The 20,611-nt window shown below is 41.3% G+C and overlaps 1 protein-coding gene across 4 annotated transcripts in view; it reads left to right on the top strand.

The window, feature by feature from the left end:
- The window catches only part of PARD3B (par-3 family cell polarity regulator beta), a 1,103,682-nt gene that overhangs the window by 1,006,132 nt on the left and 76,939 nt on the right, over nucleotides 1-20,611 (top strand). For 3 of the 4 annotated variants that reach the window (XM_074399193.1, XM_003925625.4, XM_074399194.1), the window contains one exon: nucleotides 3,516-3,595. In XM_074399193.1, the coding sequence (XP_074255294.1) occupies nucleotides 3,516-3,595 (80 nt within the window). Of the gene's footprint in view, nucleotides 1-3,515; nucleotides 3,596-12,544; nucleotides 12,665-20,611 lie in introns of all 4 variants that reach the window. The other variant, XM_074399195.1, reaches the window with a different exon arrangement.

The following is a 20,611-nucleotide window of genomic DNA, read 5'->3' as shown; positions in this document are numbered from 1 at the left end:
CCTAGAGAAAGCCCTCATGTAAACTATAGGCTTTGAGTGATTATAATGTGTTGATGTAGGTTAGTGAGTTGTAACAACCGTAGCACACGGGTGGGAATGCAGGTAATAAGGGAGGCTATGCATGCATTGGGGTGGGACTATATGGACATCTATATACCACCCTCTTAATTTTTTTGTGAACCTAAAACTGCTCTAAAAACTAGCTTTTTAAAATTTACAGTGGTGGTAACAGTAAAAGCCACAATAGTAGCACCAGTAGTATAGTTGATAGTTGATAGTATTCTTTTCTTCATACCCTGTTTCCACCTTTCCAAAATCTTCAAATTCCCTGAAAACACAGTGCTTTTGTTACGCCTCCATAGTTTTTGGCTTTTGTTCTCTTTACTTGAATGCCTTATCCTACGACTCCTGCACCATTCTGCCCTAGAAACACTCCTCCTCATTCACATTTAGGTTTGAGATGGAGCTTCAACACCCACATGACACTGTCTTCAGCTCTCCCAGGCGGACTTTGGTATCCATTCCTGCAGACTCCCACTGCCTCCTACCTCAGACTTCCACGGTGATCTCATTGTACCATAATTGTTTGCAGGCCTATTTCCATGAGAAGAGGGGCTGTAATTCTTCATTGCTTTGAATACAGTGAATGACTGCATTAATGATGTTGCAATATCAATGGAGAAACATACAAAGGTATACACAATTAGTGAAAAACAGAATAATTTTTTACGTGCAAGCATGTTGCCTATCTTTTGAAGCCTGGTCCAAGTTCTGGAACTTCCATGGAGTTTTTCCTGACACCTCCAGGCCTCATCTGTGCCATTGCTGATGACATCCTGAATGGCACTTTGTAATACATTGTCCTATGTCATTCTTACTTCATTTCTAATGCTGTTTTCCCAACAAGAGAGAAAACCCCTTAAGAATAAGGATCACCTTACATTTCATAGAACTTTATATGCTGTTGGGTATATTTAATAGGTGTGTATATGTATATTATATATATATACATACACACATATATATATAATATACATATATGCATACAAATATACATATATACATATAAAATACACAAATATATGTATATATGAATATTATATGTAAATTTTATATGTATATTTGTATATTTTATATATATTTGTCTATTTGTATGTATGTATATACATAATCATATAATGCATATAATTATGTGTATATATATATACACACATAATCTGTTCCTCAAGGCACCAGAACAGCAACAGGCATGTGGTCTCCTCAAGGCAACAGAATACTGACTGATATTATTATTATGCCAGGACAGTTCTGGATAACAGTGCTAAAACTATTAACTTGGAACTTTATAGCTGCAATAAAAAGCTCAGTTGGAATGTCCAGAGCTATACTAGGGATACATAAGCATAGTAATTTTTCCTATAACCACAATTAATAACCTTCAGCATACTGTTGGTATTTGCAGGAATTCTCTCTCCATAAGGAACAGTTTTTACACACACAAGAAAGCAAACCTTAGGTAGGTGAGGACAATGTTTCTTTCCTTCACTTCTTCCCTGTCTTTTCTATTTTCTTTATTCCCTGTCTGTCACCATCCTTGCCTCTGGTTTTGGTAAAAGGTGAGAAATCTAAATCAAGGCTTTTATCCTAGTGCAGAGAATTCTCAATCTGTCTGTCTGTGGTTGCTTTAAAGATGTATAGTCTTCCTCCCTACCTGCATAGCTCACTGGACTCTTACCCTCTCAAATAACCCCGGTGTCTCCTTTTCCACCTATTGATGAAATATAAAGAGGTTTTATAGGCACAGTCTAAAGGTCCTCCCACAATAATTAAACACCAAAAATAGTCTTTCTTCATCATCTAAGTGCCAGTATATGCTTGCTGTGCACCATCTCTCCCGATATCCCTAACCCCATATATACACTCTGCACAAGCTGGGATGGAATGGTGGTTTTATGGAGAGCTGGGACTTTGAGTAAGAAGAAAATAATTTCCAGGTGGTTGAGTACCACCTAGGAAAACTTTTTCCTACTGACCTTGACACTGTTACTTCTCCTGCTTACTGGCAAAATCTCTTCTTCCCCACCTAATAGTCCAAGTTTTCTATTTACTCCTTCCATGCCCATGCATGAGGGCTACCCAAGAACAAAGGCAAGCACATGAGTGGTCCATGTGATACCAAGTGTGAGGTGAACAGGTGGGGAATCAGTCAGTCAACAAGTACTTTTAAATACCTGTTATGTGTTCAACTTGTTTTTGGTGGTATGATAGCTACAGAAGGATGAGATATAATATTCATGCAAAAAGCCAACATTCAGTATTGAAAACTTACTGGGGCCAGTCACTGCCCTTTAGAATCTCAGAGGCTGATGGAAAAGACTCCAGGGGAGGTAAACACAGGATATGCAGAGGAAGGGACAAAAACAATAAACACGAACTCTAGTTAGAAAACAGTTCATTGCTTCTGTATGGCCATTTGTAAGAAAGAGAACTCACGTTCACGGTGGTCAGAGGGGCATCATGGATGCTGTGGAGTAGACAGCTGGTTGTCACCAACCCCTGTTAGTAAAGAAAGGTTTTATAGAAAAGGTGCTTTTATTTTATTTATTTATTTATTTATTTATTTTGAGACAGTGTCTTTCTGTGTCACCCAGGCTGGAGTGCAATGGCACAATCTGGGCTCACTGCAACCTCCACCTTCCAGGTTCAAGTGATTCTTCTGCCTCAGCCTCCTGAGTAATGGGGACTACAGGCATGCATCACCACACCCAGCTAATTTTTGTATTTTTAGTAGAGATGGGGTTTCACCATGTTAGCCAGGCTGGTCTCGAACTTCTGACTTCAGGTGATCCACCCATTTTGGCTTCCCAGCATGCTGAGATTACAGGCATGAGCCACCGCACCCAGCCAGAAAGTGTACTTTTAAAAATAAGGTCTTTTCAGAACCAGGAGGAACTATAATGGTGTGAAAATTAAATGTAAGGTGCTGGATGGGATCCAGGGACAGAAAAACAGCATTAGTTAAAAATCTAAATAAACTACAGACGTAAGTTAACAATAATGTGTCAATATTGATTCAATCATTGTAAGAAATGTGCCATACTAATATAAGCTAGCAATAAGAGGGAAACTGAGTACAGGATGTATGGGAAGTCTACACGACCTGGTCAATGTTTTTATAAATCTAAAACTATTCTAAAAAGCAAAATCTGTTTAAAAAAAAGAAGAAGAAGAAGAAGAAAATGGTCTAGCAGCCTACAGAATATTCCTGGCATGGGGACATGAAGGAGTCAGTTTGACAGTGACCCTTTTTTAAAATAAGTGACTTTGTTGTTAAATGCCATGTTTGTGGCTTGATCATCAATTCCTATAGTGATGCAGAGTTCTTGCTTGCTTTTCCGTGGTTGATTTTTGGCAGGCGGCAGCAGCATTTGTGCACTGATTATAATTTCGAGATGCATTGTCAGTAACCAGGGTGTATAATGGATCTTCATCTCTAATTACTTTTCTCTCCACAGGTGCCTGGAAAGGGTCCAGATGGGAATGCACACAGCCTCCACTTTGAAGGGATGGAGAGACAGTATGCATCCTTACCCAGGTAGGTCTCCCATCTCCAGCTCACCCACAAATGAAGTCTTTAGAGAAGTCTACATGAAGTAGAAATCTGGCTTTGAAATGGGGAATATGTTATAGTTTTGCCTTACTGCCGTCTGCTGCAGCCCTAGTTCCATCTTCACAAATGTGCTAATAATTGAAACACTTGTGGGTTATTTTTAAGGGGAGAAAATAGTATATCATTGCAATTGAACATGTCAGCAAGAATATTGGATACTAAATGGAAATCCTAAGCCATTGCTATAAAAATGGTATCGAACATCTTGCACCAAGCTAAGAGACAATAAAGTAGTAAATCCTCTGTCCTGGGAGTTACCCATGAGAATGGCAGACCAATCTTAAGCTTGGAGTTTCATGTGGGTGTTAAGAAGCAGGAGAGAAATGTGAACTTGGGAAGGTGTTTTTGCCTGATTTAGAATCTGACCTTGTTCTCAAGGCAATAAGCAAATATTGCTGAGCGGCGCAGACCCAGTCGAGGAAAGGAACAACTTTGTGGAGAAGTTAGCTTGGCCTCCTGGCCTAATGTGATCCACTCATGTTGTAACTAGACACCATTGGAAATGAGATACAGTTCTCAAAAGCTTGTGCTGTTATTGGTGAGATGAAGAGTAATTTTAGTCTGCTATCAGTAGCACATGACAAAGAAGCTTTTCCAAGAGTACATGCAGTCCAGCTACGATGAGGGCTAGGTGAGGTGAGAGTGTGAGAATTAGTGGGGTCCAAAACAGAAACAAAGAAAGGTTAGTGCCAGGCAGAAAGTTGCAGTGTTCTCAAATATCGCCTTTTAAGCGGGTGGGAGAAAGACCCCAAGTAGAGCTTCTTTTTCATCAAAGCTGAGCTGTTAACGTGCCAAGTCAGAGATGGAGTGACTGACATTGTATGTTTACTTACCTCTGTGTGTGATTTTACAAAACGAACACCCTGAACATTACAACGGGCAAAGCCAAAGTGACCAGCTGCTCTTATAAATAGTGTGTTATTTTCAAAAGTAATAAAATCTAAAATCTAGCAGAGAAGCATTTTTATCCTGATTAGGCAGGACACCCAAAATACAGTATTTTTAAAGCTTTTATAAAGTTTTATTTATCTTTCTGTTTTCTTTTCTTTAATAGATATTGCCTAATAAGTTTTTCTCATTTGTGATTAGCTTCCTGTTTCTATTTTCCTCGGCTTAGTACAATTGGCCCTCAGTATCTATGGGTTTCACATCCATGGATTCAATCAACCTCAGATCAAAAATATCCAAGAAAAAAAAGAGAGTCACAATGGTACCGATCATGTACAGACTTTTTTTCCTTGTCATTATTCTGTAAATAATTCAGTATAACAACTGTTTACATAGCCTTTACATTGTACCCAGTACTATAAGGAATCTAGAGATGATATAATGTGCATGGGAAGATGTGCACAGGTTATATACTAATATGATTCCATTTTGTATCAAGGAATTGAGCATCTGTGGATTCTAGTATCTGAGGTGGGGCGGGGGGGCGGTCCTAGAACCATTCCCGAAACCAATGGATGAGTATATTTTGTTTCATTTTAAAAATGGAAGTAGTTTCCAAAAATTTGTTTTACATGTAAGATTTCTGGCTTTCACTGTTGAAGTATATGGAAATTGTGGTTAAGGCAGATGGAAAATAGAATGCTCTTATGAGAGGGGGTCCAAAAAAAAGGAAAATTGGAAACAGTTTAATATATTCCCGACCAATCTGCACTCAGAGTCCAGAAATGGAGTTTTTAGGTACAAATCAAAAGCACAGAAATAGCATTTAAAATTCTATAAATTTCACTCATTTATTCATTCACCATGTATCTGGTGATCACCTAAAATGCACCAGGCCATGAGAATATGGAAACGGGAGGCACAGTCCCAGTCCATCTTGAGAACTCTTCTGCTTAGCAAAGGAGTCAAACAAATCAGCCTTTCACAGTAGTGCAACCAGTGCTTCTGTTCATAATCATTAAGGTAAAGTCTTCTGAATTTCCAGCTCTTATTTGTTTTCACTAATAATCCCTGAAATGCTCAATCATGGCTGACTCTAAACAAGTCTGTTTTAAGATTAAACAGTGTGGTGTGGTTTTTCTGACAAAGGTAATGCATTTATGCTGTTGATGGCTCTTTATGAATGTGTGAAGTGACAAGGTTCTGCCAGCCCCAGAATAAAACTGTAGCTGAAAGGGAAGCATCTCAAACTGGAAGTAATTTTGGCAAAAGGTTCACTCACCCACATACACAATGGTAGGAACGATTATAGTTGCACATGCAAATAGACCTTTGCAGCTACCTGGCAACCAGAGGCAACCATGATGGAGAATAAATAGGGCTCAGACAAATGCGAGGGGGACCCCTGGAAGTGGCTTTTAAATGGGGACGCTGCATCTCAACATCTAAAGAGGCGATGCAAAGCTCCCTCCCAGGCATTGCACGCTGGTCCGTGGATAGGGGGCTCCAAATTAAACTAACGAGATGCAGAAAGCAGAGGCCAGGGATGTACTGCTGGCTTCTGAAAAGGTATGCAGATGCTGCTCTGAGTGCCAGTGACATTTACCCTGGTTTTCTTGTCTTTCCCCCTGGAGATTTCACTGTCCACTTAATTGAATAACACCAGCTCCACTGCTGTCCCCTTTTGCCAGGAGAATGAGGCGAGCACATCTCCGTAGGCACCAGATCCCTCTTCATCATAGAGGCAGGGAGCTTTGAAATATTCATGGAGTTAAATTTTTAATTAAAAATAGGAATAAATCCATCTATAGGAAGTCAGTGGCCAACCTTATAGGGAACTTAATATGCTACTGACTGATTGGGTTCCTATGTTGTTTGTGTATTGCCTCATAGTCCTTTTTAGGAACAATTCAGTAACACTGATTTCCATGCCAAATTTGGAGCCATCGACACAGAGAGAAAATGCCCCACAGTGCATGGAGAAGGTGAGGCACTCTGGTCAAGGGGCATCCCCCAGTGCTTCCATGGAACTCTGTCATCTTTAAAGCAGGCCCATGCAGCCCGCTGCCAGGCTAAATGACACATCACAAAATAAAGGCAGAGTGCTGGCCAGCACAGGAAAAAGACAATTCCCAGCACTCGGTAGTTATGAGGTTGCCTAAGGCTAAGGGCTAAGGGATGTTAAGTGTTATTGTTAAGCAATGTTAAATCTTCTGCCTCCTAAGAAAAATGACTGTACTTCTTTTCTCCTGAGGGTGCTGTTTTAGAAAGCGGAGTACGGTTGTAATACGACCTCGTTAGTAAACACCAGACCTGCACCGGGGCCAATGTTTTACCAGCCTGAACAGCCCTCAGTTTTCTTGGTAGTAAACAGAACAAAATCAGCATTCCCTTATTCTTGCCTGACACAAATTATTACTCACCCTAGGTGAGTAGGGAAGTGGCTGTTTCCTAGGTTGCTATGATGTGTGAACATCGATGTATGTGTTTTTGCAAACGGCTCCTTTTACACTCAGCCTGCCAGCCCCTCGCAACTCTCCCAGGCCCCATTCTGATTCCGCAGGCCTCCTTGTGGTCAGTCGCTTCAGCAGTGAGCTCTCCACTCTTCCCATCTCAAGCCTCCATCACTCCACCTGGCCCCTCCCTGGCCCCATGGGATCCCATTATCCTCCTCTCTGCAGAGGGCTCCGTGCGTCAGCGCCACGTTGCTCTTCCGGGCTTATAATCAAGTGTGGAGTCCTGAGGAGTGAGCAAAAGGCCTTGCAGCTCTTCTGTGGTCCTACGGGCACGGGCGGCGAGAGGTTGCTGGAGAGACTCGTAAAACTGCATTCATGGATTCCACTGCAAAATTCACATTAGGCAGCGCCAGCTGGGTCCCTGCTGCCATCCAGCATTTTTTGTAGTCATGTTGTCAACTCCCCTGACTATCCCACAGTGGCCATTCCAACCGTTTCTACTCTGGTTAAGTTCTACGAAGATGACTCAACTCCCCAAGCCCAGTCTCTGGAGGTGACCTCACTTCCTTTCCTTTACGACCTTGAGGCATTCAATGTTAGCCCCTCAACTTCTGCTCCTGCAGCTCAGACTCCTGCATCTTCGCTCACACACGCTTCCCAAGGGGATGCACTGAGGGCCTGAGCTCCGAGTCAGGCCATGATTATAGCCACAGCTTCATCACTTACCACCTGTGTGGCCTTGGGCAGTGATGGAATTGCTCCAGGCTCTGTTTTGTAATCTGCAAACTGGGGACGATATTAGAGCCTCGGGATAGTGCTGGTATGAGTATTAAATACAATAATATAAGGCACACCCTCAGTGAAGAGCCTGCATAGTGCATTGAAGGATTTTTTATTGTTAGCTCTTTTTTATTTTATCTCTGGGGAAGCAGTGTGCCTTCCCATAATGAGGCAAACCCACACACCAGAGCTCATTCTCCCTGGCTTCTTGGGGACCTTGAGCCACCAACTACCCTCTCTCGGCAGCACCTTTAATCCCCTTGCCAGTTGCTTTCCTCCTCTGCCTACTGTTCTAGACGCACAACCTCAGCAGCACGGTTTGCCAGGAGTCGCCACTGTCTGGAGGACAGGAAGCAGCCCCTGCGTGGGGATACGCTGGGAGACTCACTGAAGCTGCAGGATTCGCCAGCTCAGGCACGGCCAGGGATCTGGATGGCCAAGAGTAAGAGAACATAGCAAACTATTGAGATGTGAGCAAGAAGCTCAGCTAATGGGCATGACAGGAGAAGCAGTGCTAAGGAGAGGGAGTTTATGACAGATACCGGGTGCTGACTCGGCTCTCGGCAAGAGGCCAGGGCTCCTGTCCGGCAAGACTTGGGTGCAGGAGTAGGCATTGCTCCAGTGGTGGAGGCCATACCTAGGACAAGTTAACCAGCAAGGTGGAGCATGATGCTCTAGCTCCCAGGGTGGGCATGGCGTGACAGCAGCACCCTGTTTGCTAGTGGGAGAGATCCAGAGATACTGCTAAGATATTCCTGTTATCTCAGGACTGGGCAGTGCTGAACATTCAACTACCAGGACTTATACCTGAGCAGGACTCGGGTGGGAGGACAACCCCATTAAGTTGACTCTTGTATGTCAGAGAAAAAGAAAGACCTTTGCTCTCAACCCTCCTTTTCCCATATTTCCACTCAACTCACTCACACTGTAGCCTCTTGTCCCAGGCTTCTGACCACACCACTGATACTTCCACCAGATTCTGCTTCCCACCTTTTGCTCCACATCGATTCTCTCTGCCATCTCCTCTTTTCCTGCCAATTCAGTGCCCATCTCTATGATGATAATTCCGAAAGTACCTGCCTAACCTTCATATCCCACTCTTGTGACTCCAGTTACAGCTGCCTCTTTGATAAACCCCTCCTTCTGCCTCCAAGATGCCTCAGAGGCCCCCTGCCAAAATCCATGCCATCTCCCCTGGCTCTTCTTCCTTTAAACTTCCGTAATATCCAGTTAGCACCTTTCCAGTGCCCTAAAAACACCCTGAATTAGGTTATCATTCTCTGCTGCCCCTGTTCGCGACATTGGACTATAAATTCCTTGAAATAAGGAACTTTGTTTTATACCCATCACTTGTTACACCCACCACCAAAACCTAACATAGGGCTGTGTATATAGTAGTCTTAATACATTGCTCTACAGATGAGAATAGATTTTTTGGTTTTTGTTTTCTTTCCTCTACCACTGAAGCAATACCTCCTCCTGCACCCAAGTCTTGCTGGACAGTCTGGTTTTATCTGTTGCCCAGGCTTGAGTACAGTGGTACGATCTCGGCTCACTGCAACCTCTGCCTCCAGAGCTCAAGCATTTTCCCACCTCCGATTCCAGAGTAGCTGAGACTACAGGCACATACCACCACACCCAGCTAAATTTTTCATTTTTTGTAAAGACAGGATTTTGCTAAGTTGCCCAGGCTTGTCTTGAACTCCTGAGTTCAAGCAATCAGCTTGCCTCAGCCCCCTCAAAGTGCTGGGAATATAGGCATGAGCCACTGCACCTAGCCAAGAATAGATTTTTGTTATATACAAGAATTTATGGGAAAGAAGTCCCCTGAAGCTTTTTTGACACTTTGTTTTAGAGTGCTGTTTTCCAATATAAGTAATGATTTTTCATGAGGATATATCTTTTCTCTGAAATCAATAGAAGTCCAGACTTTTTTCTTTGAGATGGAGTCTCACTCTGTCACCTAGGTTGGAGTGCAATGGTGCGATCTCAGCTCACTGCAACATCTGTCTTCTGGGCACAAGTGATTCTCCTGCCTCAGCCTCCCAAGTAGCTAGGATTACAGGCACCCGCCACCACGCCCAGCTTTGTGTTTTTAGTAGAGACAGGGTTTCGCCATGTTGCTCAGGCTGGTGTTGAACTCCTGACCTCAAGTGATCTGCCCAGCTCCACCTCCCAAAGTGCTGGGATTACAGGCAGGAGCCACTGCACCTGGCCCAGACTTCTAAATAGTTCATCCTTAGTGACCACTTACTATGTGCAAGGCACAGTTCTAAATGCTTCGCCATCTACTGACTGACAATGCTCACAGCAACCCTGTGACTCAGCAGCAACCTGATAATTATCCCCATTTCATAGGGAAGGTCACAGACAGAGAGAGAGGTTAAATAAACTTGCCCAAATTCAACAGCTAAAATGTGGCAGAGCTGGGATTTGAACCCAAACAGTCAGGCTGTGAGTGTGTTAATTTTAACCACTTTGGCTAATGTTAGGAAGCTCAGAGTTAGATCTATACTCTACACCTGTCATATTCCCTTAAATTATTTGCTCACCTGTTTGTATTTCTCACTAAAATATAAGTGCCTTTGAGGACAGGGACTGTGTCTTCTTCATCTTTGTATATGACACAGAACATTCCTAATATACAGGTTAAGTAATGCCTTTCAGCTGTCTCTGTAATGCTGCCATAAAATCAATTCTTTTTTCCATTCCCTTGGGCCCTTTGTTTGAAATATGAACAGTTTAATGTGTAATTGCTAGATGAACATTAAGCAATATACTTTGCCTACCAAAAAGAGAATACTGTTTTGTTAGAACACTCCTGAGAGTTGAAAAAACAGTGTCTGCAAATTGGTACTTTAGTTCTTGAAGACTAAGAATAATATCTCCCCAGAAGAAAAAGGATGACAATAAATTTCCTGGTGGAGTGTTGCCTGAGCGCTCCTGTGGAGAGAAAGACTCCCTCTCCTGAGGCTGATGAGGGACAAAGGCCTGCTTGGGCCACGTTCGCCTCCAGTCTCTGATATTGCTCTAAGCTGTATTACGTAAGTTACTTGGGAGGGAAAAAAAAAGGTCTCTGAGCATCTCAAGCAGCTTTCAACTTGGCTGTGAGATAGAAAGCAATATGCTAGAGCTGAGTTTGGATAGAAAGAGCAACTTTAGAAGGAGCAAACAGCTAATGCTTGCTTCCTAGGAACCCATAAGAAATTTGCTTTCTAAACACATTCCTGGTGTTTTTGCATTAGGTACGACTGTGTTCATTTCAGAAGAAATACGCTGTAAGAGCATGCTTCCACTCTAACGTTTCGTTGGTTCATTGTACTGCTCTCAGTCTACTTGTCTGCTTATGCCCATCAGGAAGACTCCAATCACAGTGCACGGCTAACTTCGAAACTTGCAACAAGCATGCTGTCTGCTATTCTTGGTCATCCCAAAAGCATTTTGTCTGGGTGTCCTTGACATCCTTTTCTGTCATTTACCTCACTTTTTAAAGATGCTCTCCCTCTCAGATTTCTCTTGTTCTCTTCTCCAGTGAACTTCTGCTTCTGTCACTGCTATTGAATTTTCCTTTGCTGGTGTTGCATTATTCTGTTGCACTCACTAAACCGCTGGTGGTGACATTCAAGTTCTGTTGATTTCTGGCAGTACAGTACTGGGCTTTGGCTGAAGTGAATCTAGATAGTAATCCAGTGAGTTCGATGAAAAGTTGAGCAATCAAAGCATTAAGTATATAGGTGTGTGAGTGCTTGTCTGGGTGTGGGCAGAGGTTTGACCGTCTGGGTCTGTAAAGGTTGACAGTCTCCGTGCTGCCCAACTGAGTACTTCTCTGTGTGACAAGGCCAGCTTGTCAAATAAGATGCTTCATGAGCGTATAATATACGTACTGCTCCCTGCAGGCATGCCGGTGGTTGGAATGTTCTACCAGAGTTTGAGGCCGTCACACTTCATTTATTAGTAGACACGTGAATAATGGCCGGTGGCTTTGACACTTTCCTGGTGGTGCAACCCTATCTGAAGTCTTCCTCGCTGTGAAAAGCCACCTTGCAGTGTTTGTCCCTAAGATTGCTGCTCTGACTTTGCAGGAATACTAAGATGGCCTGAAGAACTTATCTAGATAACATCTTTCACATCTGCATATGATGGGGTTTATCGCCTTTTGAAGACCAGTGAAGCTCTTTTACCACACCAAATTAAGCTCTCTCATTCTTTTTCCTAAGATTCCTTATGCTGAAAATATAGTCTCTACTTCCTCTTCCCAGTAGAATCAGCTGCCTGTTTGAACAGCCCCGATACTACTTCAGTCTTAATGCCGAGGACAAAATGATGAATTAGCAGCAACTTAATTCCTTGTGAGATTAAGATGTCTCCATTGTTAACTCAAACTTCCTGCCTGAAAATTCAGAAAGCCCTAGCATGTAATATCACTTTAAGATGCCAAACAGCTGAGATCAGGGGGTTAATGCTACTGCCATATCATTTTTATGTCACTTAGTTCCTCAGATAAAAGTCCATTTTAATCAAACTTTTCATCATTTCCTTGCAGCCAATATATCCTTGATTCCAGTTAGAATATTTGATATTAATTATTCAGTCGAAGGCCTCCATTATGAGTTTAGTTAGAATATGAGTGATTTAAAACATGTTAAGACCCATTACAGTAGTGATGTCCCCAAAGTAGTCGTAACTGAATCTTGATGAACCACATACATTAAACTGTATAGGTTTTTACTTTTTCGCTCATTTTCCATAGAAAATTCCACACTGCTACACATTTGTTGGCTAAGCACTCTTTCGAGAGGAAGAGTATGTGCCTGCTCTTTCAAGACTGCCAAATCCGACATTACCTTGGACATGAAATCTATTAAGCTTGGTAAGCTGACTTGCATGTTTTCCCTGCCGCGCATATTAAAGGGAATTTTAGCATTTATTTCCTACTTCTCCGGCCAAAAGAAAAGAAGGCTGTTTTGTGCCTAGACATCTGCTTAGAATACTGCTCTATATCTCATTTCTCATCATCTTTGGTAGTTCTTGATGTTTTTCTATCTTATTGCCATTCCACCATCTGCCTCCAAATGCTCATTGCTCTGGAATGATGGTGGTGATTTTCTTGACAGTGCTGCACCGTTTTGCATGATGCACACTGTCACTCTGCAGCTACCTCCTCCTGTCTTCTCTATGACTCCAGCCATTTGCACTGTCCTTTGATTCAGGTTCCTGGGTTTGCTGCATATATGGATCCTAGTATCAACCTACTGTAGGCAGAGACACTATGAATAAACGAAGTGTATTAATTTATTTTATAACATCTGATTTGTATGTTTGTGAGGCCTGTGCTTTATGATTATTTAAAATGTCATTATATCACTGAAGCAATAAGCATCTTGTATAAAAAGTTAGTGCTTCGCCAAATGCATGAATACATGATATTATTCAACAGGAATAATTAACAGTAAAATCTCTAGGTTTATTTTCCATTTTTATATACCAAGATCTGCATGCAAATTGTTTCAAAGATGTCCTGTTTATTCCTAAACTAGTTGATTGTATTTAAAAAGAAAATAAAACTAAGAACAATTAAGGCAAGGCAGGGATTGTAAAACACATTGTGTGCCTGCTATGTCTATGTGTTTTACATGCCCTGTCTCATTTCACCCTCACCGTCCAGCTGGTTAGGAGTCATATGATGCTCCTTTCATAAAAGAAAAAAATTCATCCTCAAAGTCACAGAATCAGAATCAGAATTCAAACCTAGGACTCTGGTTTCCAAGGCCTTTTTAATTTCACTTAACCCAACACAACTGACACTGGCAAGTTAAGGAGAGGTTGGAATACTTACATCAACTTTTTTCATAAGTAATGTGCGTTGATGAGATGGGAGATATTATAGACCATATGACTAACAGCCTGTGTTCATTGTGAACATCTTTTAATGTTCCAAACAAAATAGAAAATGTCAAAACCTACAGGTTTTTTTTAAAGTAATAAAATACAAGAAAATCGTAGGGAATTTATGAGAAAGGAAAACATTTTTGAATTACACAGTTTTTATTCTTGTATTACTTTGATAAGTTTTCCCAAAGTAGAAACAAGATAGCTGCCTTTTCCTTACAATTGTTCTGTCCTTGTTGGGAACATCAATAGAAATGTGATTGGTGCTCCCTAGGACTGCACAGACCATGTGTGTGGACCAGGTCCCCAGCTCCTAGATTGCACTCCATTCCACTCCTCCACAGAATACTCAGAACAGGGCAAGGGGAAGGAGTTAACATTTGTTGAGCCCATATTATGCTCCAAGAACTCTGGCGAGTACTTTAAACATGTCACCTCATTTATTTCCTGTAACAATCCTGATAGAAACATTATCATCCCTATTTTATGTATGAAGAAACAGGCTGAGAGATGCGAAGAGGTGTGGCTAAGATTGCACGCAGAACAAGTGGCAGGTTTTGGAGTCCGTTCTGTACTTTCCACCTCTGAAATCTCTGGGCTTTCTATTGCATCAAGGTGTCTGGTACTAGGCTGGTTGTAAACAGGTAGGAGAGACACATTACGTGATCATCCTTTCCTGAGGCAGCCCTCACTGCTCTGATCCCACCCTAAATCACTGCAGTGCATATTAAAATGAGCATTTCAATGAATAAACCTCTAATAGGCATTCAGAATGACTAAGAACAGCAACCACTGAACCACAGAACTCCCCTTAACAAATTTAAGTACCCACTTCCTTCCAGCTGAAACATTTTTCAAATAGTGCTTTTTTTATTAAAGACTGCCTCTGTGTTATGCTAGTGAGTTAAATATATATACATATAAACCCATTGGTTCCACTTCAGCAATTTTTGTAGCCAGGAAACTATGGTTGGTTCTTCTACAGTGTAGTTCTGGCACATCCTTAGGCGACATGGCTGAAACGCAAATGCCAGACAACTGCAGAAGCATTGCTTCTACTGACTGCTGCTTCAAGTCCAGAGAAGAGAGCTTTGGCAGTCAGTTACCACTGGTGGTGCCACTCGAGCCCATCTGTGTCCTGGATCTCATGTGACACAGGGCCCACGACCTCAGTCATTGTGCCAGGAAACACCTTGGTCCAGCTCCATTATTTCCAGCAAAAGCAAACATTTGTGGTACAAATGTGAGAGGGGTTGATACAAAAACAGTAGCCTCCAGAACATGCTCCTGCTTCTATTCCAAGTCTTTAATTAAGCCTAGACTGAAATGGCCAGGGCCTGTCTCAATAGAGGGTTGCCCTACTCTGCAATCAGAACTGACCCTTATGGCCAAACATAGAATGACATGTTAAATAGGTAGGAACCTGGCAAATCTCACTGGCCGTTCTCCACCAACAGTACGCTCTGGGGCATCATTAGTACCCTTTCAACTTGGTCATTGCTTGAAAGTGAAGACAGGTTGGTGACTGCTCAGATAAGACTTCTGCCCACTAACTGCTTATATGCGGCTGAGGCAAATACAGACCCATTTCCAGAAATGATAGTGTCTGACAGCCCAGGTTTTACAAGGCACTGGAAAGAGCTATAATTGTTACAGCAGAGGTTTAAGATGGAAAATAAGCATGTTGAGCTATTTTGAAAAGGAATTTGCCACAGTGAAGTTTTTTTTCCTGGAAACATCATGTAAAATCAGAATGGAGTTGGTATCAGGCTTCTTGGTCACTTTCCATTGATATGTCGGTGCCTTTGACAATTTATGTTAAATGTGCAACAGACACCCTTTTACAGCTTTGTCCAACATCAAAATCAGGTCCATATATAAGACAGAATTTCTAGCCAGTGTTTTATATGAGTGATTTCTGGATGTGTTGTTTGTAATGTGGCCAAGATAATGTGATGACTGCCGTCTGTGGGTTAGTTATAGACAAGTCACTCATATTACCATCTTGTCAACCACTTGAATTCCTCAGTTTGTCCTTTTTCTGGTTACTTCTTTCTTACCTAATTACAAAAGTAAAACAGTTCAGTCAGAGCAATGTGTGCAACTTTATTAGCCTAAACAGTTGGGCTAGAAAAGTCATCTACTCTCCTTATTCTTGCGTTTATCAACTATTGATTCCTCATCTACTAAGTACAATACACTCTGTAGGCCCTGAGGATACCATGATAAGCCCCACAGACACAGTTTCTGTCCTGTGAAGTTTATAATCTAGTGGAGAAGATAGTGATTAAGCAGTCACAAAGAAAACATAAAATTGCAACTCTACCCATTACAAAAAAAAAAAGGAGAGATATGTGATTTAAGAAAACAGAATGTGAAATTGTACCAGATCACATAGGGAGGAAGACATGAGTTATGATCTGAAGGAGGTTTGAGACAATAAATAAGAAATACTCCAGAAAAAGACAGCATGTGCAGAGTCCTTGTATAGGAGAACATGTAATGAACAGAGACTAAAAGAAAGCTGTGTGACTGGAACAGGGACTGTGGAAGTTGAACAGGAAAGGGAGGTAGTCAGACCATGAGTGGTGAAGCGAAGGACATCTGAACTTACTCAAAGACTAGAAACTTTTGCTGGGTTTTGAGCAGGAAGATGATGTGGCTTCTGGATTTTTGATCCAGAATGTTTTTTTTTTCTAGCTGCAAGGTAGAGAATCATTTGTAGGGATGCTGGAGGGAAAGCAGACCAGTCAGAGGCTTTTGCTGTCATTCCAGGGACAGATGTTGATAGTGTATACAAGGGTGATGGTGATTATAGCAGAATTGCAGAAAAGTGCAAAGAGCTGATGAACCTTGATGATGGATTGCATATGAGGGTTTCAAGGGTAAGTAAAGCCAGGTGTTAAGAATGGATCCACACACAGCAGCATGGGTGCCTGTCCCACTCCCCAGGACAGAAGGCAAAGAGAGGACTAGGTTGGGGAGAGGGAGAGATTGTGATTAAGCTTTGGGATATGTTGGATTTGAGGTACCCTTTAGACTTCCAGAAGAAGACCACTGAAATGTGCTCTAGAGATGTCTCAACATGGATGGGAATTGCAGTGGCTGATCCAGGATATTAGACAAATGTGTATTCATGAAAACTGAGCAAAAGACCCCAGTACATATCAAGGGTGACGATGTAATAAACCACAGAGTCTCATGCTCTGAAAGTACAAATAAAGGCAGGTCAACAGTGCAGACTGCAAAAACCTGGGCATCCTTCTGTGGCTGTCACATGTCTTCACTGCTTATGTTGACAGCAAAGGCTTATCTATCACTGTCTATGTAATTTCATTCTGGAAATGATGTTTTTCTCAAGTAGGAAGAATTGGTGACTTAATGTCATCTGGCATTCTGTGACTAAGCTTAGCTCTGACTCCATGAAGCATAAGCATGAGGGTGACAAGAAACAGTGGAAACTGTTTTGATGTCTGTACTGAGCTTATAAAACAGAATATCTTTATTCAGAAATATGCACTAAAATATTAAAGGGTAAAGAGGAACAAGTATCCAATTTACTCTCAAATTGCTCAGGAAATATCAGTATGTATATTTAATAATATGTGTATGTATATATGTGTAGCGAGAAAGGGAAGATAGAGTGGAAGGGAACAGAATGGAAAAAAATAATGAATGGGACAAAATGTAAAGCATTAATGAATTTGGATAAAGGATATAGAGAATTCCTTGTACTATTATTGCACTAACAATAACAATAACAAGGAATAGTAGACATTCTCATAATTTTCTAATATAAATTCAAAAGTTAAAAAAAGTCCTTATTTTGGCGTCTTAGGCTGGGCTTCTCCCCACCCTCAAGAAACAGACTCTGAGATAGGGATTTGAGTGCAAGTGATTTTCTTTGGGAAGCGATCCCAGCAAGCATTGGAAGCGGAATGAGGAAAGGAAGGGAAGAAAGCCAGTACAGAGCACATTAATGAGCACATCACTGCTGCAGACAAGAGAGGAGGAGGACTGTGCATTCTGCTGGGGTCTTCTGAAGATGGTAGGGAAGACACTCACAGCTTGCCCCGCCTGGGGTCAAGAGTGTTGAGGTACTCAACTTTGGGTCTCATTTGTCATTGGTTAAGGGTTGCTCCTAAGATATCAACTCCCCAGCACTTCTTCCTATTCAGTGCACTGGTGACAAAAGCCCTAAGCCAGGAAGCACAGCTACTTGGATAAGGACTGTAGTGGACAGCCCTGCTGAAGTGTTGGGTGTAGGGGGAGTCTGCTGCTACACTTAAGGAAGTGTGAAGGCCCAGGGTCAATGTGGATCCCCGTCTTGGTTCCCTTTCATGAGAGAAAACATATGAGATTAGTAAGCTGCCCCAGATAATCCTGATGCCTTCCCTTTATTATTGGAATAGGTGCTTTGTGAATTGTTCATGTCTTATATGGAACACAATGAATACCAGCGGCATCAGCAGAGCAACCCAAGAGAATAATCCTAGAGGAATGTATTTCTGGTTTCTCTTTGTTTCACTCAAATATGCAATGTATCAAAATGATGTAAGGCCTTTGACAAGTTCATTTTCTGTCAAGCCCATGCTCAGAACATCACTGAAATACAGCAGCACCTCTGGGACACTCCTGGGATTAGGAGAGCCTCTGGAAAATGAAAGTTGGTACTGAGGTGTCTGACTCAAAAATGCCCATTAATGAACAAGAGTGGTTTGAGTGTGCTTAGTGACTTTACCTAGGATCGTGGCTGTAAACATAGGCAAAGTAAAGTTCTACATGGATTTCAACATGCCATCTTTGCTTCATTAAGAACAGTAAAAACTTGACCAGATTGAGGGATGTGTCTTCTGGCCCTGGTCATGTGTCTTCTGTGGTCTCCACAGTCTCACATTAGCATCAGGCTTTATGCTAAGACACTAGTGTTGTCTCCATGAAGCCTGTAAAGCAGGAACAATGACATCCAGTTCAATTAAGATGCTTGGGCTTATCTTCTTAGAACAAAAAGTATGTGTCATAAGTCAAACAGGCTACAGGATAAATTCCTAGCATGTAATTACCAGGTCAAAGAATGTGAGTATTTTTAAAGTTGCAGATATATATTACCAGATTGACCTCCAAAAAGGTTGTACCAATTTACACCCCTACCAGCATGGAGTATAAATCATTTTTGAAAACCTATGTCAATTTAATAGGTTAAAAAGTAGCAATTATGATCACAAACTGGTTTAATTTGTAATTCCTTTACTGTTGGCGAGGTTTAATTTTTCTCATATATTTATTAGAATCATTTTTTTTTAGTTTGTTGTAACTTATCTGTTTGCATGTCATTTCTGTCTAGGTGTTTATCTTTGTCTTCTTGATTTCCTAGAGCCTTTCATATATTAAGGGCAGTTACACTTTGACGTATTTAAAATTATTTTAGTTTAACTTAAGCTATCTTTATGGTAACAGAAATTTGTAATTTTTAAATGTTAAATCTTTAGTCTTTTGCCATAAGATTTTTTGCTTTTTATGCAAAAGGTTATCTCATGAAATATCCATATTTTCTTCTAATTATTTTATTATGTCATTTATTTTGGCACTTCTACAGCAGGAACGCCTTGAACGTACATGTCATTTTAAGTAATAATGTAATTTTGTAATATAGTTTTGAGCAATGTCAACTGACTGTGATGTTGTTACAACTGTAAAAAAAATACATGGTGGTCTAGACACTCATGCTCAATGGCTTCAAATATTATAGAAGGTGTCTGTGCAGTTCACTGGCACACATCAACTAAATTTGATTTACATCTTGCTCTCACTGATGTTATGCCCTATGTCAGGATACTGAGTCTCCTGAAGCATTTTGACCTGGGTTCTTGGAATGTGATACAGCACCAGGCATTCAGTGTCCTGGGACTAGTCAAGATCATCCAAATGGGCTTTCTTCTTAAAGTGGTACTTCCTCTTGCAAAATATGTGCTCTTTTCCTTGGCGCTCTGCCAGCTGTCAGGAGCCTCTGCAGCGTGAGCAAGGCAAGCCTGTTGAACTGACACACACGCCCCCATCTCCTGGAGCATGCCCTCCTGCGTTCCTCAGATCTAGGAGATCAGAACTCTTAAGTGTGCTCCTCAGAGACACCATTTATAACAGTGAGAGTTGCCTTTTAATTTCTATGATAAAAAGATACAGTTTTGCTGGAAGGCGACTTGAGAATGTGTGTCAATTTGGCTAAGCCGAAAGGAACTGTGAAAGGAGGGGTTCTTAACCTGGGGTCTATGCATATCGAATTTGATACTGATTGGTTTCAGGGGATCCTCAAATTCTCTGAAATTATGTGCCAAATTTTTATGAATAATATTTTGTACATATTCCTGGGGGAAAGGGTGAGTGAGAATTTTGTAACCCAATAAAATGAAAACTTACTGTATTAAGGGATTTACTGTAAACCCTTCTTAAAAGCGTCATTTTTAAAAATCCTTACATTATAGTTCCTATGTGGCTGGTATTTTTCTTAACAGAATAGCAATTCATTCACAGAGATTATTTCATTTGTAAAAATTTATGAGAAGAAAACACCCATGCAGTAGTTTATTGTGTAAAGAGTGTCTTCAATATCAGAGTGAATTTAATAGTTTTAGCAAGAAACCTTAATATGGTCTAATTTTGAGCTCCACACAGCACAGTGTGTATACATATTTCCATTCTGGATGCAGCCTTTTGGTCTGCTTTTAAAGAGAACAAAACCTTCCCAGCACAGAAATCCCAGAAAGCAGGTTGAATGGCATCAAACTCATCCTCCTCACCCCCGCCCACTGCACCAGTGGTGTGAAATGCAGAATCTGCTTAAGTTTTAGAGGCCAGATGTGTGTGTTCACCAGTGTTACCTAAAGAAGGATTTACACATTTTGCTATCTTCCCAGCTTTGGAAAAAAAACAT

The sequence above is a fragment of the Saimiri boliviensis genome, chromosome 5, assembly GCF_048565385.1.
Source record: "Saimiri boliviensis isolate mSaiBol1 chromosome 5, mSaiBol1.pri, whole genome shotgun sequence".
In the NCBI taxonomy this organism is placed as follows: Eukaryota; Metazoa; Chordata; class Mammalia; order Primates; family Cebidae; genus Saimiri; species Saimiri boliviensis.
Note: the sequence above shows the minus strand (reverse complement) of the source record. Positions and strands in the feature narration are given on the sequence as shown.